Below are 21,390 nucleotides of genomic sequence, written 5' to 3'. Positions count from 1 at the left end.
AAAAGAAAAGCAAGTTAGTCCCCACTGTAGAGTATGTATGACGGTGGAAAAGATTAAGTTCAGCATTTCTCATGGAATTTTTCCTTCAGCAAGTAAACTTAATTGCATAGCATTATAACGCACTTTCTGTCAAAATACGTACTTCCTTTAGCTTCAGACAAGGAGACAATATTAACTCATGTAAGACATAAATTATTTTATTTTAACTTATGGTAAAGAGATAAGCATGGAAAAAAGAGACAGAACTAGTCCTGCTTGTCTTGCAAAGCTGATCCATGTGAGGTCTGCTGAGGTTACATGACTGTACCTGAAAAAAGAGCTTATACAGCCTATCTTTTCATGGTATAAATGGAGCTAGATTGAATAGGAGTAGTTACCAATATACTTTAGCTACTTGAGGAGTAATTAAACTACATCAGTTTGGGTGCTAGTGAATAAGAAAGCTTCTGGTAGTCTGTTATCACTCATTCTTTAGCACCATATCTCAAGACATACTGGAGAAATGAAACTGTTAAGTATCTTCCAAAGGCCTGTTTCTAGTTACTATGGCTGGTATTTTTGTAGTCTGACCATAAGCACTTTCAACTTTACTTACATATCCTTACACCTTCATCATGAATCATTAGAAGATAAAGCACTTTATATTCTCTTTCTGTGCTTGTACAGCTTCCAATGGGGCATCGATTGAGAATGAAGACCTTGAAATGTTGCTACAGTAGAGATTTTAAAAAACAGAAGATCTTGCATTGACCATTGTAACTGCACACAAACTGGAAAGATTATCTTGGAAATGCAAGAAGAGAGTCCTGAAAAAACAATCTGCTCCCACTTATCACAGAAATAATCTTCCAAAAACACAGTGCCATGACAGTTAATGTTAGCTAACAGCCCTACTCTGAATAAAACGTCCCTTTCTTGCAAAGTGTCTGTGATTGGTGATATCAGGTACTTTTAGATAGTAGAAGACCAATTTTCAAGCACAAATATTTGAATAGCATGTCCAGATTTTACATGCGTAGAAGTAGGCTTACATGCCTCAATGTGGAATTTTTTAGGCATGGATAATTATAAAATTGGCTACTGAGTTTTACCGCATGCATTGTTGAACTACAATTTCTCTTCACCCAAAGCCTCTTATGCTTTTTTCCTAGTGATACCGTGTATAAAAGAAAAGTAGTTACTTAATGGTTGCTGAAAGGAGGAATTTATTCAAGTGTGTTCTGAAGTTACTGTTTAAAGAGCACCTGTTTGCAGAGATTATTCCTTTCTTAAATAGGAGCTAAAGGCTTACCTATTAGAAGTTCAACCCAGTAGGTAGAGCTGGCTGTAAAAAATGATGTTCAAGACTTCTTGCAGGCAGAAGAACAGGATGAAATCTGCTGCTTTGTAGTTTAATCGGTTCTGCATATTTACAGCACTGGTTTGTTTTGCAGGTACTTTGAATGACATTTTGTTCTTGAGAGATGTCTATAATCCAGAGTGAGATAGTTGCAGCTGTGCCATTATCATAGTGTTAGTTTGAAACTTATTTCTGAACATCTTGATATTTCTATTGACACACTGTGTGAGTGAAGGTGGGCATATATACACAAATTTCTTCTAGTAGACGTTAGTTTTTGTGGAGACTATTGCAAATGGTGATAAAATAATCAGGTAAAAAAAAAAACAATCCCTATTTAATTTTCCTGTATTGGATGGTTAAAATCCTGGGAAATATATTTTAAAACTATGCAACACATTCAGAGATGTTTATAGTCAGAATTTAGAATTTTATATCTTTGACTTTTTGACCCAGGACTTTACTGGTTACCCCAAATCTATAACTTTTAAAGAAGCTAGAAAATTTAAAAAAGATATTTGGTCCTGATCTAACTTCTTCAAGGAATGAAGAATGCTAGGGAAGTTGTCTTTCAAATCTCTCCTTAAAGCTTTCCTTTATTCTGGTGCTAATGGAAAAAAAAAATTACCATTAGGCAACTGAAGTGCTACCAACAGTTTGATCTGCTGTGTCAACTAATATTGCTTCCTTATTGCCTAACATCGCTCTTCCTGTATGTATTAATCAGCTAGTCTTTGGGGCAAAGTGTTGTGTATGCATAAAAACAAAGGGCTTTAAATGAGAAGGGTATGCAACACCTATACTGTACAATGTATACATTGTGTACAGCTGCTGTTACAAGAGCCTAACACCCACAACGGAACAAGTAATTTGGTAGTTTCAAATATAGCTTGCTTTATACAATATCTTATCACAAATTCCATTTTGTAGGTCTGGTCTATATGTCTATATATTAAATATTCAAATCTGAGAGGCAAACATACCTTTTTTTCCTTTCAGTGCCTGTTAATGAGTATTTCCTCAGGTTACATAAAGTTGCTGATATATTAGATTCATTTTCTATTATTCACTTTTGTTTGTCTTCCCTGCTGAAAATGCTACATATTACTAAGTTTATCTTGTTGCTAGGACTCACTGAAGAGGCCTTAAAGTTACCAAGGAATTTGGGCTGCCTGATTTCCATGGCATGAAGAACAGTAACTGCCTCATCATGGTGCACGAGGAATTTTTTGTGTCTTTTTGATTTCATACACGTGTTTGAATGTAGCAGTAAGACAAGTGGTCAGTGGACAGTCCTGAAGCATATTGGTGGGAAAAATTTTTAAAATTCATTTAACACAAGTGTGGGATTGGCTTCTTTGAGAAAATAGAGGATGAGGCCAGAACATGGCAGAAATATCCCACCTGCAGTAGGGCCCTCGCTGTTGTTTGATGGGGATTTCTGGAGCTCAGACATCTCTTGTGATGGGAGGAACCCTAAAGAAAGCATAAGCTGAACACCACCAATTTCCAATAAACTGGATGACTCAACAGCTTCTTGGCCTTGGGTACTTCCTTCACTTTTGGTCTTCTTCCTCCATCCTCTAGTAGGAAAGTCTTGTGGTAAAAGACAAGTACATGTGTCTGGCTAGGTCACCGCAGAACACGATCAGCTAGCTGTCTACTATGTTCTGTTTAACTACTTGGTTCTCTCATGATCTTGGCTACAGTCTATCATAAGAGCACACTGGTCTTGCATGAAAGGAATAAGGGATCAGAGATGGCATAAGACATCTATCTGTAGATATAACTACATAACTCACCTCAACTACAACTTGAGCTTCTCTAAAGCCTGCCATCCTCCCAAGAAACCTCTAGCATGTGTTGTTTTTTCCCCTACAACTTCTCCCGTCAAGCAGGAGCTCCCTCTCCCCAGTTCTCCTCAGCCTTCAAGACAGCCAAACAAGATGGTGGCCTGTGAAACGCTTCCGCCTCGCCTCCGCCCGTCCCTCGGCGCCGCCGAAGCTCTAGTGCGCAGGCGCAGACGCGGCCCCAGGGCAGGTGTCAGGCCCTTACCCGTCTGCGCGTGCGCAGAAGGCTGTCGCAGCGCCCCCGCAGGTGCGCCTTGCCCATGTGCGCGTGCGCAGAAGCACCCCACAGGTGCCCCCTCCCCCTGTGCTATATCTGAGTACGCCGCGAACCGCACGTATAAGCGTCCATTTCACTCCTCTTGCCTCCTTCAGATCCCTCCGCCGGCTCCAAAGGCGGCCCTTATAGCTTAGCGGTCAGCTCGCCTGAGGTAGAAACATAAGCATGAAGGCACGCTACGGCCTAAAACATGTTCATTCTTCCATTTGACCTCGTCTTTGGGTTCTTCGTGGGCGTGGGCGGGCTAGCGGACTCCTTCACTCGAAGCTTTGCGGAAGGATACTTATTTTTTAATCCGCCATCTGCTGAGCAACGGTTCGAGGCGTGGCCAGCATCGCGGGCACCACCCCTCTAGGCCAATCGCAGCAGGAGGCTTGTCGTGAGCCCCGCCCCACTGGCACGGAGAGGCCAATGAGAGAGGGGGATAGAGCGGCAGGGGCCGGCCGCGGAGCAGGGCGGGGGGCGGGCGCGCGGGTGAGGGGGTGTGTGCGCGAGCGCGGGGTCGAGTAGTATCGCTCGCCGCAGCGGCTGTTGCTGGGGCGGAGGGGAAGCGCCGCGTTTGCGGAGCTTGTTGCCTGGGCGCCGTGTAACCGCGGAGTGCGCCGGGTGGGGACCGGCGGCAGGGGTCGGGGGGGATACAGGTGAGGGCAGGGGCAAGGCTAGAGGGCTGCCTGGGCGGGCAGGAGGGGATTGTTCGTGGGGCGGAGAGGCGTCCGGAAGGAGCTTGGCCCGGTCGCCTTCTTCCCTGCTTCCTCTTCAGCTGCCGCCCCCCGCTTCGGGTCCTCGGAGGGAGGGAACAAAGAGGCGGTGGGGGGCAGGCTGAGGAGGCAGGGTGGCGGCCGGCCGGGGTGGGTATTGCTGGGAGCTGCACTGCAGCAGCTTCTGGTATTTCCTTCCACCCACCCCCACTGAGGCAATGATTAACAGGACCGTGGGCAAAGAAGCATCCTGTGGGTGTCTGAAGGCTCGGCTTGAGCCGCTTGAAAAGAAGCGGGGGAGGGAAGGGGGGAGGACGGGGAGAGGAAGAAGGAAGCAACGCTGCTCCCGCCCGCCTTGGCCCCGCGGCTCCCTGTGAGGAAAGGCGGGCGGGGGCCGAGCCCGCCGGCAGGGCTCGGAGCGCGGCCTGGCAGCTGACCGACGCCTTGTTTTGTTTGTTGTTCTTCTGGGTTTTTTTCCTTTTTTTTTTTTTTTTTTCTTTTTTCCTTCCTAATCTCCTCCTTCCGTCGGTTTCCTCCCTGGAGGCCTCCCGATGAGTTAAAATGGTGCTGAGGCTCGAGGGGAGCTGGTCGCTGCTGGTGGGGAAGAGGTTCCTCAGCCTGTCGGAGGAAGACGACCGGTCGTGGGACACCAATCGCATCTCGGAATGGCCCTGGAAGTCAGGCAGGATCCGAGCAGTTTCACACACGGACATATCCAAACAAGACTTGAAGGTAACCGGGAACTTCTAAAGAGACCTTCTAAAACGAGAGTGCTTGCTTACCCTGTGACCTGAAACTTTGTGTGCGTGCATGCGTGTGGGTGTGTGTATATGCTGTTGTTGGGGGAGAGAGGTCTTCTTGGTCCACTTGTCTGCTTAACGTGCTTGAAAACATGTGCACTTCTGGCTAAAGCCCTCAGTGTGCTTGTACTAATGCTGGAAATTACCTCAAACTAATTATCAATATGCTTTCTCCCACCAGCATTTTGGAAACTTCAGGTTTTTATTGCACCTGCTGTGCCTGGTTTTTATTTCTGTGTATTTCCTAAATGTAACTGAAGACTTTGTCAGTTGTAAATGATTTTTTCCCCCCAGAGATTGCAGTTACTTATGAAACCGAAACACTCTTATGTTGATGGGATTGGTGACTTTTCTTGCTCTTTGAAGTAGCTGGTAATGAACAAGTACTTCTACTGTCTTGAAAGATGTACCAATTCTTGTATGGTATTGGTGGTTTTTCAGACTCTTCTTGTATGGTGGCCACTTATTAATGATTACCAACGAGATTTTTAAACATGCAATCCATTTTTGCAAACTTAGTGTCATTTGTTAACTATATAGTTTGGGTGGGAGTCAAGGGACTTCCACAGTTCGACTGTGAAGCTCTCAAGGGGGTATTTGGTAACTGTAGTCACTAAAACTATTCAACTGTGTCTGGGCAGTTACTATAGTATACAAAGTACTCGCTAAGCACAAACGCCATTATAGTAATGACATCTTGTTACATGGTCCTCTTATTTGTTTGGACAAGGGACGTTGGAGGCAGGCTGTTCTGTGACAGCAAGAACAGAAACATCTTTCAATCGAAACTGTTGCCTTGTCTTTTTCTTTTTAACTGGCAGAACTTTGTCCTCTAAATAACTGAAGAAGCACGAGCTCCTTGTCAAACAAGAAGAAATTGTACGTGTTTTTAACTCTTTTTTTGAAAGTGTAAACTTTGTTATGAAGAGTCCCAAGTTGTTAGAGGTCAAGCTTCTTGTTGTGGATCTGTGGCAGGGGTGGAGCTTTCCCCATCTTTGGCCAGCGGGGCTGTGCCCATGCCGTACTTGGAATGAGGAGGAGGATGTTGGTGCTGCAGAAAAACTCTTCTTAAGGACCTTCTCTGGGACGTAAAAGGAGAAGGAGCAGGTGCTGTTGGGGACTTTACTGTGAGCCTTGTGACTGGTTACGGTTCTGCCAGAAGCGATTGACTTAATGCATTCTCCAGTGAAAGTGTTAAAGAAGTTGCAACGTAGACAATCGAGGCTTGGAGAGCTTCTGTATCAAAACACGTGCCATCTCCTTTCCTCTCTTGCAGCTCTGTGGAAGAGTAATGTATAGTTAGACCTAAAATAGTAATAGATTGGGGTGAACAAAATGTCTCTGAAGGAGCAGAAATATTTCATCTTCTTGTATAGCGTGAGGAGCAAGCTACAGAATAGAAGGACTGTCAACTACTTTTGAAAGTATTTTCTCAACTGTATTTTCCTGTTTGTGCAGTGTTGATACCACAGACAAAACAAGCCATTCTGGTTCTGGTACTTCTGTTATTTGCTTATCTCTTTCATTGTTTCTGTGAACTTCGAAATTACTAAATTCATTTCTGCACCCATTAGTTTTACAACTCCTGTCTGTGGTAATGCTTTTTTGTGTGCATGCTTTTACTTGCCTTTCCACTTACAGGGAAGCTAAACACAAGGGAATGTTTCTGAGATTCACTCAGCTGAGGTTTCTCTGCTGTTAGTGTAAATTAGTTAAATGTATTTAGATTGGATCATTATATTTTACGGGAAGAGGGAGTGATTTTTCTGAGAACAGTGTTCTCTACCAAGACATTCCAATTCCTGTATTCAAGCAAAGTTCTATTTGTGGTCTTTCCTAATCCTCTGCTGATCTCCCCTTGTTGATGAAAGAAGAATGATGCCATCCCAAAGAAATTAGTCAAGCCACCATGTTTGTCATGAAGTGACAACTGCTTTACTCTTGAAAAGTTTGTATAGATGCTTCAGAGATTCATGAAGATAAATGCCAGTTAAAAGCAGGCAGCAAATGACCTTCTTCACATTTATGTAATTTGATCACCTTTGTTGACTTACTGTCATTTATGCTTTCAATGAATTAACTGAAGTTATTCTTTGGGACTCTTATTAAAATATTTCTGGAAAAACAGCTTGTTTATTCAAGTACTCTAGAGTTTGTGGAAAATGCATGTGCTGCTACTGTATACAGCCCTTTAGAGTTTTAAGGGGTTTTGTGTGTCTGTTTTTCCCTGATCATAAACAGTGGTGGTGGAGTTAACACATTTAATGGTCCTTGAGCAGCAGAGGACTTTTTGAGATGGGAAGGTTGTAGAGTTAAATAGGAATATTAATGGTTTATGCAATAGTAATGATGACAAACCACTTAACATTGACTATCACTTATAAAATACTAGGTCAGCCTGGAATGCTTTAGTGATTGCTTGATTGTGTGACAGAAAGACAATAATCATGTTTGTATTTTAAGTACTCTTTTCTGTAAGGTTTTTTTTTTGGGGGGGGGAGGGGGAAATTAGTGTTTGTTTATCCTTTTCCATGTTGTGTGTGACTGAATTTTATTGTTAGTCACTCCTTTACTTTGTTTTCTTTCTGTAGATTTGTGTAGAATTTGATGATGAGTCATGGGAAAAAAGAAGATGGATAGAAGTCTACAACCATAAAATGAAGGCATTCCTGGTGGAGCAAAAGCTGGTACTGGCTGAAAGAAAATCTCAAGCCAATTCTATGTCTTCTGTCCAGTGGCCTGCGATGGCAAGTATATGCTTGGCCTAACTCACTTTGGTTCTACTGTTCATCTTCTAAAGACAGTGTTGTTACAAGTGTGAATCTCTCAAGTACAGTTTCACTTGTACTCTTACATGTAATCTGAAGGGAGACTAAATCTCTTTGTACAGCTGGAGCTAAGCAGAGCTTGTAAGTGTTTGAAATTGGTACGTTGTGCCTGGAGATACAAGAACATATTTTTATGACTTTGCTTCCCTCCCAAACCGCTGTTCCGTACAGCTAATTCCTTCTCCATCTAGTCTCATGTTTCTTCCTTCTTTCATGAAATTGTAGTTAAGAATAAAGAGGAAAAGGGTAGATAATATGTTTCTAAGGATAGCCTGTACTTTTCTCTTAAATTCTTACTTTGTTCTGCCTCAAGTACTGTTAATTCTTCAGTGATTCTTGATCTGAGACAAAAATAATTTGAATGACACTGATGTGATGGCTGCCTGGCACAGATGATTTGTGAGATTTAGATTCTGTGCATATAAAAACCTGAGCTACACTGTGCAAGCTAGAGAACTAAGCTTTCTGTAACTGCCATGCATGGCTGGCTAGGCAAAGTAAGCATTAGATGTGAACAGGGAACACTTCTTAATGTATTCAGCCAGTATGGTTTACAGTTTTACTTGACTACTTTGAATATTGCTACTCATAAAAGTAGTTGTGAAATAAACTTGCTGTACGTTAATTATGCTGAAGTTGTAGTCCATGTTTTAATACTCTTAACTTTGCTAGGTATAAAGTATGCAGTGTAAGTCATATTGCTGCATTTTAGCTGAGCTTTTTTCTTAATCAAAGCTAATCTAAGCAGATATTTATTGGAAGTAGGGACAAATAGGATGGGAGAAGTGGAAAGATGAGTCCTTAATTTTATTTCCTGACCTGTGCATTAATATCAGAAGTTCTACTAGTAGAGTTTGCTGATACGTAGTTCTTAAAACCTGCTTATTTAAACTTAGCTGTTGTCCCTTTCCAAGTACATGAATGGTTCTTACTGGGTACTTGTCTTCAATTTGTGCATAAGGTTTTCGTCATGGTGTGACATGTCAGTTCATGCAGTGTATACATTCTAAAGCTCATTAAGCAGAGGATGTAGGATAAAATAAAGCATAATACTGGAGCTTGCCTTGGCAAAAAAGGCTTTCTCCCTTTACTGCCATACAGGGCAGGAAAGAAGGGGTCACAAAAGAGGTGTGTGGATTAATTTATTCAAACCTGGATCACAACTTATTGATCCAATTATACGGGAGAGTATGTTTCTGACAAATGGCATAGCTTTGCAGAACTCTTGTAATGCCCTGTCACTCCTGGAAAGAGTCTTGTTCCTCTTGTGGTGATACTGCTACTTTGCCAATGCTTGCCCTAACTAAGGTAAAAACAACAAAGGGGAAGAAAGTCTTTGGTTGCTCAATCAGTCCTTTGGACACACAAACACTATCAGAATTATTTTCTTTTTTTTTCTTTTAAATGGGGCACAAAGGTATGTTTCATGTAGGGAGGAGTTATTCTTGCCACTTCTGATGTTCCAGGCTCCCAATGGCTACTCATTCAGAGCTGTTACTGCAGGACTAGACAGACTTTAACCTTGAACATATTGGGAAGAGTTCAGAAGCTTTTAAAGGAAATTTTTCGTTCTTGTCTGTTCTTAAAACCTTTGGTATACCTGAACACAATTTTATCATTGTACTGCAGCGGTATAACAACTATGAGGCTATCAAAGTCATCATACGTGCCTAAACTAAGGCTTCAGAATGTTATCAATGAGCTTTGAGAACTTTAATATAAGCTGTGCGGCAGGTCTTCATTGATTTGGTAGTTATTCCCCCAGTGTACCTTAAGGAGAGTTTTTCATTAACATATCCACAATTAGAATTCTTTAATATTAGTAAATTCTTCATGTTGAGATGAATGATTAATGATTGTTAATGGCAGCCACCTGAACTGAATTCCCAACTCTAATAAAAGAAATTAATTTCAAGTATAATCCAGTAACTCCTTTATTAGGCATGTATTAGATATTTTATTAGAAACTTGCTTTGTTTCGAGAGTTGCATGTAGATGTGATATCTTAACAGAGAAATAGATGCAAATCTGAAATAACTTTTGGAATGTAAATGAGGAATGATGAGATTTTGTTACTCTGTTTCTAAGAAAATGTTTATCACTTTTCTAGACTTACAAATCCTTAGTGGACAAAGCTGGTTTGGGATCAATGGTTTCAGTACGCTATCTCGGTGAAGAGAGATGTGTTTTTCTTTCTAAAGACCTTTTAACACCCATTCAGGTAACCTTGTATGGCATTATAAAGATGGAATAAAAATCTTTTGTCTTGGTATTTAACATATGTCAAGTTAATATATTCTAAATGCAAACTTTAGATGGGTAAAAATTTGGAGTAGCTGTGTATTGCCATAACTCATAAATACCAGTTCTGAATGTAATGTAGGTGTTGATTAAAAATCTTCTGAGGCTAATCTAGCATATCGTCACTTAAGAGACCTGGATGAGGGAGTGTATTAGGACAGTTAGTCAGCTGAAGTGACAGCAGTTGCATCATGTTGTTGGTGATGATAATCTGGAATAGTTTGCCTTTTCTCCTTGTGAACATGACTGTTGTTACTATGAAAGGAGTTGCAGGGATGTCTGGAATAAGTTTTGCTATGTAATAAACAGATCACTTCTAAACCTAAACAAATGTGGAATTGGGCAGGACATAAATGAGATGGTTGAATTATAGGCCCTTTATTGAGCACCAAGAGGAAAGTTTGCTAGTGAAAATGACGTAGAGATGGGTTGAAACAATTGCTCTATGTGACTGGTCAGGCATTTTGAGGAATAGTATCTGCTACTGATAAAGGATTTAACCTTTTCAGAAAAATACTCTCAAGACCTTTAAACAGTCTGAATGAAACTTGTAATAGGTGTCCCATGTTCAGACTACTGGTAGTGCCATCATTAATGTTCTGCTTTGACTTGTTAACAGTCAGCAAATAGACAACTCACTTTGAGAAACTAACAAAATCACTTAAAAGCTACATTTGAGTTGTAGATTGTCTTGCCTGTGTTGGCTCAACAACAGAGTAAAGATTTATTTATGTAGAAGCCTTATCTCGGTACTGCAGTGGAGAAGATTGCTTTGCTGACATCTTGAATAACAGTTTCTTGACTACTAGCTCTTGAGTGTTCTGCTTCTTACAAATATCAGAGCAGTGCTTGAGACAAAAAAGAAGAAAATAATCCTTTTTAATGGCACTCTGAGTGATTGTTAAAAACTTACTCTAAACTTTTCATTTCAGAATTAATTCTAAATGTTGTCAAACAGCTTGTTTTAGAGAACAATAGAGAGGAAAACCCCCTAAAATATAAATGCATGACACTGAATAATTGTGAATGATTTAAATGTAGCTGACTCTCTTTTCATTCATATGAACGTTTTATAATGGTGTCTTGTGATGGACTGGATCCTGGTGTCATTATAATAAATAGAAACATAAAACTTAAAATATTGTGTTTACATCTGCTCAGGACTACTTATAAATTGCTGCTTCTGAGAACTTAAAATCCTAAATTAAAAAATGGATGGTTCAGTTAAACCTTGTTTTACTGCATTGCTAATGAGAACTAAGCCAGATGATTTCAGAACTATATTAAAGTGGACCTGGAGGACTCACTTTAGTCTGGTTTGCTGATGGTTGTTCCAGATTAGTGGTAAGGAAATGATGTCTGCCTCAGTAAGTACAATATCCTAGGAGCTGAAGAAACACAGGATAATGAGAAACTTGTTGAACTTGTATGAATTGCTGCTATCTTTTTTCTAAATATTATGGGGTTTTGTTAATCAAAAGCATTATCCTTAATACCAACTTCTATATTTTTCTTTTCCTAAATAGGATATGGATGGTTCTAGGCTTCCTCTTAAGGATGATCAAAATGTTAATGAAGAAATTCAGGCTTTGGTTAAGAAACACCTAGACGAAACACGCCTGGTACAAGGTATAAGCACGCTCTGTTGCAGAAAACTCTGGCAATAAACACTCAAGTCAAAAGGGAAATCTTTGCAGTAATGGTGTAAATTACAGTAATCTGGCTTGGGGATAAAAGCCTTTTTTAAAATACTAGTTCCACTTTCTTTTGCAGCAGTGAGTGCAAAATGTGAAGGATTATAGAGATTTAAGTTTCAAATCCTTTGTAAGAGTACAGAATTTAGGCATGTATAGATGTCCTGGCACTTGTGAAAGAGATATCAAATTTGTAACAATTATCACTGAAATTATTGGGAATTGCTTATTGCTTTAAGTAGCTTCAATCTTTTTTTGTTTGCTGCTCATTTAGAAAACCTTCCAAAGTTTTATATTGAGACTACTTTTTCTAGTCAAGTTAAAATTGTTATTTTTATATTTGCTAGCTTCAAATTCTTAATTACTGGGTTCATACAAGTATATTTGTAGTCATCTGCTTGCATATGCAAGAAATGCTTGATGGAAAGATAAATATTGCAACTTAAGAGTTATCATTTCCAATACTGTTAAGAGAGGAAAAATTTACATCTAATCGTTCAATCTTCATTTCTATGTCCACCGATCTGCCTCACTGTCTGAGATCTGGAGGTCAATCTGACCTCTGCTGCATGCTTTAACCGCCAGAAAACTTCATTGAACTATTCCAGGAAGGAGGTAGCTGGAACACCATTTAATCATGCTTTTATCCCCCTCCCCTCAGCCATGTGGAAGTTGTCTCAAGATTCTCTTTGTTTTGTTTACTTGTATCTTGCATGCCGTACTGTTGGCAAATTCACGTTGGTAACTGTGATGATCTTCGTGCTCCCTTTCTCTTAAGCTCCCTTTTCTTGTATTGTGGTTTTTTTCCAATTTTTAAGGTGGAAAAAATATCATTGGTTCAAAAATTAGAATTTATAGCCTGGATCCATCTACTCAGTGGTTCACAGCGGTGGTTGTAAACGGTAATCCAGCTACAAGAACTCTGGAAGTCAACTGTCAGGAGGTAAGAACTGGTTGCTGTGGGTTTACAAACAGGGATGGGGGATGGGTGGGATCATGTATTTATAGCCCCACCAACACCACTTTTAATTCTGTCCTTACTGTAATAAACTTTAAAAAATGGGGATCAATGTAGTGCAGAATAATCTGTTACCCCAAAGTGTTTCTGTATTACTGAATGCTGCTGGTAGAATTATCAAATAACAAATGGTCTTCTATGAAAATGGAGACCTGGAATTTTTCCTTGACGAGCAACGCAAACCTATGATCCTGGTTTCTTTGCTTTCTATACTGTGTAGACAGTGCTCTGAAGCACTGGTTTATATGTGTGTTTTCATGCAGAGACGTTATCATAACAATACATTGTTAAATTCAGCTTGCTGTTCAAAGAACCTAGAAGTTAAGACCTTAGTCTGTACCACAACATCTAAGATAAATACATTCAAACAGTAACTTTCACCTCTTTAAATGTCTGCTTCTGTGTTTTTGTTCCTTTCCAAGATTCCAGCTTTAAAAACTCTTGATCCAGAGTTAATTCACGTTGAAATCATATATGATAACAATGGAAAATGTGGTAAGACCTATTATTGTTTGTCCTTCATACACTACTTAGCATATTTGTAAGAAATAGACTAATCTTGATCACCTTTTCTTCCAGATAAATCTAAAAGAATTGGGAGCATGAAAAGGAAGTCATCTGAGAATAGCGGAGGTGTTGATGCTAAGCACACAAAATCTTCTCCTGAGGTAATGTCTTACTATGTTATATGACTGTTATATAATGGTTATGTCATTTCTCAGAACAGTCTTAAATAAGGATTAGATAGGAAAGTGGAATAATAAATATAATCCATGGGAGGGTGTGTTGAGTTCTCTGAAACTTGTCTAGGCATGGGCAAAACATCTTGTCGTGTGATAATCGAGGAAAAAGTTACTGAGCCTTGAAGGCTGGGGTTTATTTAACTGTGCTTTCTGCCCCCTCCTTCTGCTTAGGAGTTAGCCTGCCTGGTCATGTGTTCTGTGGCGTGAGAAAATGCAAAAACAGTTCTCAAGTTCATAATCTTTACTTTTCACGTTATTTCTTTAACTATTTTGTACTTAAACCCAAAACCTTCAGCCACACTTGCATGCTTTGAGGATTCAGGCTACACAAGCAGCAGTCTGGAAGAATGTTGTTTCAGTACAAAAAGGGAGTATGACTACTTTTCTAGTACTTCCATGTCTACATTTATTTCTTTTGTGAGTGACCTGCCAAGTATCACTGAGATCTCAGAAAACTTTCTCAAAGGTCAAAAGATGATGTGGCTAACTTAAGTATAGAAATGTAAATGAAAAATAATGTCTTGGCTAAAGAATAGTACTTCAAACTTATCCTATAATTTTGCCCCAGTGTTTCAGACCAAAAATTGCATTTTAGGCAGGAGTAGCCTTCTGGAAGCTCTAGAGCAGTGGTGGGGTGGGAAGGTTGGGTTATGTTTTGGTTTTTTGGTTTCTTGTTCTTGGCTTCTGTGCAGTCAGTCCTGTGCTGAGTCAACTATGTAGATCTTGCTAACGACTGGATATTGTTATTAGAAATCTTGAACGGCTTCACAAAGAGGTCTTGCATGAGGTAGCAAGTACAGGATAAGATTCCTCAGTGAAGAGAGTGATCTATCTTGTGTTAATTAGATGATTAGGGGACTTGAGCATCTCATATGAGGAAAGGCTGAGAGAGCTGGGTCTGTTTAGCCTGGAGAAGAGAAGACTGAGAAGGGATCTGATCAATGATTATAAATATCTAAAGGGTGGATGTCTGGAGAAAGGGGCCAGACTCTTCTCTGTGGTCCCCAGTGACAGGACAAGGGGCAATGGGCACAAACTGGAACACAGGAAGTTCCATCTGAACATGAGGAAGAATTTCTTCACTCTGAGGGTGACAGAGCACTGGAACAGACTGCCCAGAAAGGTTGTGGAGTCTCCTTCTCTGAAGATATTCAAAACCACCTGGATGCAATCCTGTGCAACCTGCTCTAGGTGACCCTGCTTTAGCAGAGGGGTTGGACTAGATGATCTCCAGAGGTTCCTTCCAACCTCTACCAGTCTGTGATTCTGTATTTACTGCTGAGGAAGAGCATACGGCAAATGAGGATGAAGTAGCTAGTGCATTGCAGTCATACTCTGCTCATGTTGTTTCTATAGCTCATACTTGAGTACTTTTAGCATCTTTTGGGTGCTCAGTTTGCTATTCTTTAGCTTTCTTCATATTTAGCCATTGAGCAGCCTTCTTGATACATGCAAAGCTGGTCTTTATTTCCTATTCCAAATGTCCTGCAGAAGAGTTATCATGATCTGAAATCATAGCTTGTTTCACTGTATTTTTTTATTAAAGTAGCAAAGTTATTTACTTCTAATTTTCTGGTCTGCTGTCCTTCAAATGACTGGATCCTTTATCATTTTTGTGCACTTTGGGAAATGTCTTGCTGCTATTTTCTCAATGGTTACAAGTGAGTGCACTTTCTAATGAGGAAAAGAGAAGCTCCATTTGCTCTAATTTTCTCTGATTTTGGTAGATGTGAATATATGGGAGTGATAAGTTGAAGCCATATTTTTTTGTTTTATGTAGTATGTCATAGTACTCTGATTTCTAATGTGGAGTTAATTAATTCCAGTGGTTTTTTGAGAGCTTGTCTCAATGCCTGACAGCTGTGTTATACCAAAGCAGAAAGGAAGTATTTTGGAGTTGATGGTAACAAGTCTGTTGTGCAACTTCCAGCAGTAAGTTGAGCATATGGGAGTGGAATATGGATGTTAAAGCTGAGGGAGGAGCCCCACAGAAAACAACTGTTTTTAAAGACACTTGCTAATTTAATGGGTCTGTTGTATTCCTAAAAGAATTGTAGATTTATGAGGCTGGTGATTTAATCAGCACAGGATTTCTTTACTTAACACTTTCTAGAATCCCAGTACAAAGATTTTCTCACTACAAAGAAGTTCACATCTTGATTTTTTTTTGTAATGTTGTCAGACTAACATCACAGTTTTAATTTTCTCTAGGATTTTCAGATGAGCTCTGAAAGCTATTTCTGAATTCTGATTACTGCAATTATTTTTAGAAAGATCATTGTGCTGGCAGTTATGAAGAGCATAGTTTTCTATCTTCCTTTCCACTTTCTTAATACACCTTCCTTCCCCCCAAAAAAGTTTGTTGTTAATCAGGGGAAAATTAAGTAACATGAACAGTGTTTCATGGAACCTGTAAGGTTTAAAAGGACGCTCTGAGGCCTTTCCATCTTTTGGACATGTGAGGAATGATCTTCAACGAGCTTTAATAAACACAGTGGGAAGGGTATTAATGTATTTTTCTTTTTAAGCTGAACCTTGCAAACCAGTATTTGTTATCCTGAATTTTCCTAACTGTTAAAATCTCCATTGCAGGTTTCTCCCAGTCAGGGACATGTGCAGTCAGTACCAACCGTGTTGGGTGAAGCATTGCTAGGATGTACTCCTGCTAATAAAGACCAAAAGCATCAAGGCCTGCCCCTGCCAGCTAACTCGCCACCCAATCTTGGTGCAGAAACTCCTCAGGGGTAAGGAATCTGTTTATGCTTATGCAGACTTTTTTTCCTCCAAAAAGAACTCCAATTCTTAGCAAAATAAACTCAGAGATTATTTTAAAGAACTGTAGTAACTAGTCTTCTGTAATATTGGCATAGAAATGTGTTAGACTTAATTGCCCTGGATACATAACTTGCTTGTGCCATATTTTTCTTTTTTTATCTTTGAGTAGTTGTCCTCCAATTTCACAAGCCAAAGTTACTGATGGGTTATACAGAGCTGTGTTGCCCACTTTTTTTTCCCAAATGCATTCCTCCTCTGCCCCCAAGGCAAATAGAACACATTCAAGCAGGTGTCCTATATACTAGCTTCTTGCAGATCAAGTACAGGTTCTCCATTATATTTCTGTTGAACACCAGTGGCTTTAAACTTATTTGTTACCTCCAATTCTGTCACAAAAATGAACATAATGGTAGAAATAGTGTGACAGGAAAACTCAAATTTTGTATTAGCTTAAAAAGAAGTGGTATAGGGTTTTTTCCACTTAGTTTTGTGTATATATATATCTTACAAGATAAATGTTGAAAAGATGAATTTTTTTTCATTTAAGCTTTTCATGTGGGAGTGGTTTTACTGTCTTCATATAGACTTGTAGTGCCAACCAGAATTAAGTATTAGAATCTTCTCACACAGACATGCAAGTGAAATGCATTTGGTTATACAGCTGTTGCATGGAGAAAATGAGAAAGTAACTGTTTAATTGTGAGAGAAGGTAGTGGAGTAGCTGCAGTACCTAAGTTTGTGTCTACATGTGCATACAGCTTTATCATCCTGCCCAACTCTTAAAAAACAAAAAATCAAACCCCACAAAAACCTAAACAAATAAACCCCTCAAACATAAACCTATTTAACTGCCCACAAATTTAAAACCTTGCAGCATCAGAATTAAAAGTACATAACTAGATTTCTTCTTTCAAGAAGAATGTGACTAGATCGAGCAACCGATGCCCTGATTTTTTCACACCTTTTTCTTTGTCTAATTATTGCATGTCGTGTGTTTCAGCACATGTAGACGAAGCTTACCGGAAACTCATCCTTCTTGTCTTAATACTGGAATTAAACCATTGAAGGAAGATCTGACGGCCTTTCCTAAAGTGGGGTTTATATCTAAAGAACAAACGCAAAATGTTAATGATCAAAATGGTAAATATACTTCTTTGACAACCTCAAGATCTTCATCTTTGACTGATTCAGCTAATGAAAAAGGAACCAGCCTGAAAAATACAAATGAACCTCTTATGAAGCCCACGACAAACTTTCCAAAAGAATGCATTTCTGTAAAACAGTTGCAACATCTTAACTCTTCCATAGCAATACCCAGAGTCAGTAGCACTGTTGAACTGCAGAGGACTTTAGATTGTAGACCCTCAACCTCAGATGCTCATCTTCTCTCTCTTAATGAGTCTGGAGTTAAATCTCAAAGCAATTGCAATAGCCAGAACAGCCACAAAGGGAACAAGATCGATGAACTTATAGACATGGAATTTTTTATTAGAAGGAATTCAAATGAGATTTTGTATGACAGAAATGAAAATGAAAGCTTTTGGACTGGAAGTGCCAAGGTCCAGGATAATAGTAAGTATTTTTAAAACTTCCTGTCACTTGAAAGTCCTTGTAGTTTCTGTGTAACTACATTCAAGTAGATCCTTTAGCATATGCAAAATCAGTAATTTACATTGTGTGAGTGAATCTGGAATTTGAGTCATTTGTGGGTTCTTTTACATGGGGAATGCAATAAACTTGAGAGAAATGTCCTTTCCTGATAAAGGAAAAGAACTAATCATTAATTTCTAGAAATAAGTTGTTACAAAATGTATGCAAGAACAAAATGGGTTACAAAAACAAGGTTCTGTTTGGAATGCAGATACTGGATGGAATAACGAGACTGGGATTTTTTAGTGATGGTCCTAAATTTTAGAAGCATGGTGAGAGATGGAAGTTGTTCTCAACAAAGCTTTGTTCAAGAAAAGCCTTTCATTTAATAACTGTTCTGAAAACAAAACAAACTCAACCAACCAAAAAAACCAAAATTAAAAACTCACCCAACCCCAAAACAACCCACCTTGTTTCTGTATTTTATGTGGCCCAGTTCCACTTGGAGAGCTCTTCAAGTTTTCCACGTGGGACAGAATGAGAGAGGCTGTAGTTGTTCAGAGCTAGACTACTGATGTTATATATTGTGCTGTGCACTGATCATTCAGTGTTCTGGGAATCTCTCTACACACCCACCTCTTCTTTCTTTCCAATCTCATGTTGCTTGGTCTTGGATTACCATATGCTATTCCATAATTAACACGGGTACATAGCCAGCCAAGCAGTCACTGTTGTGCCCTGCTAGGTCTCACCTGCAATGTGGGAGGAAGAGAGATGTTTGACATCTGTTATAGTAAGGTACTGAAAGCTATTGCATTGTGAAGAGTGAAAACAGGACTGAGAAATGGCCAGGTTGACTTCTGTCTTATTACTTGTGAAACACGATCGCTTCATGCCCTGGACTAGACTCAGTGCTCAGGTACTCCAGCCCTGATGGCTGAAGAACTTTAATAAAAGCAGATGCTCTTTTACAATATTCCTCTGTGGAGGAGCAAAAGGAGCTGTTAAACTTGGGTCTGCAGACTATGACTCTGGTGGAACTATAGCTTGAAAAAGCTTCTACTGACCTGAAAAGAGAGTTCTGCCAACTGCAAATATTTTAGCATAACTTTGTCTCAGTGTAGTGTGAAACTTATAGGAAAAGTTGACATGGATCTTTCACTAAAATACATTTGCTTGCACCTTTATGTAAGAAATTGAAGCTTGTCTAATCTACACTACTCTTCCCTGCAGTAATCGTTCGCAAGTCAATTTTAGCAGATGCTTCTAAAGTGAAGAAGCTGCAGCAAAGTGGAGAAGCATTTGTACAGGATGGTTCCTGCAATAATATCGCACCTCACTTGCATAAATGCAGGGAATGCCGTTTGGACAGTTATAGAAAGAACAAAGAGCAAAGAGACTCCACTGTCTTTTGTCGATTCTTTCACTTCAGAAGGTAAGAACAATTTTTAGACCTTGATATTCTTTAAATGTGAATAAGGTGCCCCACATGTCTGAGTTGGACATCTGATCTTTTCAGCCTTTCTGAAGGGGTGGCTGTTGAGCGCTCACTGTTAGCTGTAACATGGATTCATCTTTCAGGACAGATGAAAAATTTGCTCAAATTGGTCTTATTTAGGTCTCTGGTTCAAAACTGCTAGATGTCAATGTGTAGCTGTTAAGCTATAAGGCTAATATACCTAACTAATGAGAGGTTGCCTGTGGGTTTTTTAGCTCTTAAAGTTTTTTTTAACTGCTTAATTTGAGTAGAAAATATTTTGGCAGGACTTTGAGCTCTTTATTTTGCTATTCTGGGCTGAGTGCCAGTTGGATAACATGAGTTTAGTTTGAGTGCTGCAGCTCAGTAGTATTGGAGATACTAGTGAGAGGGTAGATTCTGTGCATGTCTCCCAAAATTTAGCAGTTGGCCGTGTGAAATGTTAGACATATGTTTACAGCTGTGGAAGAGTTGCAGACAGTAGCCAGGGGCTTTCACCTGGAGCCATGGAATCGTGATGGACAAAATAATTTATATTGTGTCGCTCTGTTTTTTGCTCTACAGTTGAGAGTATGTACTACTTTAGGTTTTCTGTAGAAATGTTCAGTCAGTACACTCACTGGGTTTCAGAAGAGCTGATGTGGAGGGTCAGCAAGGCAACTTTAAGGAAAACCCAGTGACTGAGTGGTGGTTGCTTTTCCCAGACCTAATCTGCTGCTTTAAAAGGATCTTTTTCAGATCCTTTACTCCCCATCTATATCCCTCCAGAGCCCGATTCCTGAATAGAACAGTCAAGGCCTTTTGATGTTTTACCTCTTTAGCTCTTAAGACACCATGAGGAACCCTTTCAAAAAGGGCGTTCAGTTGTTACTTGAAGCCTATCTGTAAGCCCAGGGTGGATGTTCTCAAACTGCAGTGTCAGGCTGTTTTTTAACATGTCCTGTCCTTTGTTTTCAAGTTGTGTACATTTTTTCCATGAGCTACTTGTTCTCATGTCCAGATGTTGTTGCATGCTTCTTTTCATTCCCCCCCCCCCCCCATTTAAGCTTTGACGCATGGACTGTGTTTTATGGGGAAAAAGGTAACGCTTGTGATTTTAGAGAGGAAAAGCAAAAATACTAGTTACCACAAGGGAGATGGGAAGCTTACTTATTCTCAGTTTTCCTTTTGATTTTCAGAGGAATTACTTTCGAGTGTCTAGGTAGAATAAAAAGAAGCTATAGGTCTGAAGACCTTTTGAAGAGAGAAAACTGAAAGCAGAAAGGTTACAAAGATCATGAAAAAAAATACTCTTCCACTCTTTCATTTGTTTTCTTGAGGTTTGTTCTTCCAGTGCAACACTACCCTCCTTGCATGTTTTGTAGCTAAAGGTTTAAAAAAAAAAAAAAGATGTGTTACTAATCTGTTATTTAACCTCAGATTAGAGATCTAAATCTTGGGATAATCTGACATTAATTGAAATGTTCAAAAACATGTGAGACCAGATGTCATGGTTTAACCCCAGCTGGTAAGCAAGCACCATGCAGCTGCTTGCTCATTCCTCCCTTCCAGTGATATGGGGAGGAGAATGGAAAAAAGCTTGTGAGTTGAGATAAAGACAAGTTAATAGCATAACAAATGAAGAAAATAATAATATATATAAACCAGGTGATGCACAAATGCAATTGACCTCCAGCAGGTCGAGGGAGGTGATTCTGCCCCTCTAATCCGCTCTTGTGAGACCCCACCTGGACTACTGGATCCAGCTCGGGGTCCCCAGTACAAGAAAGACATGGACCTGTTGGAGTGAGTCCAGAGGAGGCCATGAAGTTGATCAGAGGGCTGGAGCACCTCTCCTATGAGGACAGGCTGAGAGAGTTGGGGTTGTTCAGCCTGGAGAAGAGAAGGGTCTGGGGAGATCTAATTGCCGCCTTCCAGTACCTGAAGGGGGCCTACAGGAAGTCTGGAGAGGGACTGTTTATCAGGGAGTGTAGTGACAGGACAAGGGGTAACAGGTTTAA

The 21,390-nt window shown here is 39.8% G+C and overlaps 1 protein-coding gene across 4 annotated transcripts in view; it reads left to right on the top strand.

Annotated features, from left to right (window-relative positions):
- The first annotated feature begins 3,967 nt into the window (after nt 1-3,967).
- KDM3A (lysine demethylase 3A) overlaps nt 3,968-21,390 on the top strand; it is a 33,146-nt gene continuing 15,723 nt past the window's right edge. The window contains exons 1-11 of one of the 4 annotated variants that reach the window (XM_054825525.1): nt 3,968-4,107; nt 4,708-4,896; nt 7,556-7,711; nt 9,903-10,013; nt 11,620-11,722; nt 12,606-12,730; nt 13,228-13,300; nt 13,385-13,473; nt 16,141-16,292; nt 17,324-17,895; nt 19,147-19,348. In XM_054825525.1, the coding sequence (XP_054681500.1) occupies nt 4,726-4,896; nt 7,556-7,711; nt 9,903-10,013; nt 11,620-11,722; nt 12,606-12,730; nt 13,228-13,300; nt 13,385-13,473; nt 16,141-16,292; nt 17,324-17,895; nt 19,147-19,348 (1,754 nt within the window). In that variant the 5' untranslated portion in view covers nt 3,968-4,107; nt 4,708-4,725. Of the gene's footprint in view, nt 4,108-4,148; nt 4,897-5,499; nt 6,072-7,555; nt 7,712-9,902; nt 10,014-11,619; nt 11,723-12,605; nt 12,731-13,227; nt 13,301-13,384; nt 13,474-16,140; nt 16,293-17,323; nt 17,896-19,146; nt 19,349-21,390 lie in introns of those variants that run through there. The other 3 variants (XM_054825528.1, XM_054825526.1, XM_054825527.1) reach the window with 3 other exon arrangements.

This window comes from Grus americana, chromosome 4, assembly GCF_028858705.1.
Source record: "Grus americana isolate bGruAme1 chromosome 4, bGruAme1.mat, whole genome shotgun sequence".
Taxonomy (NCBI): Eukaryota; Metazoa; Chordata; class Aves; order Gruiformes; family Gruidae; genus Grus; species Grus americana.
This window is presented reverse-complemented; position numbering and strand designations above follow the sequence as displayed.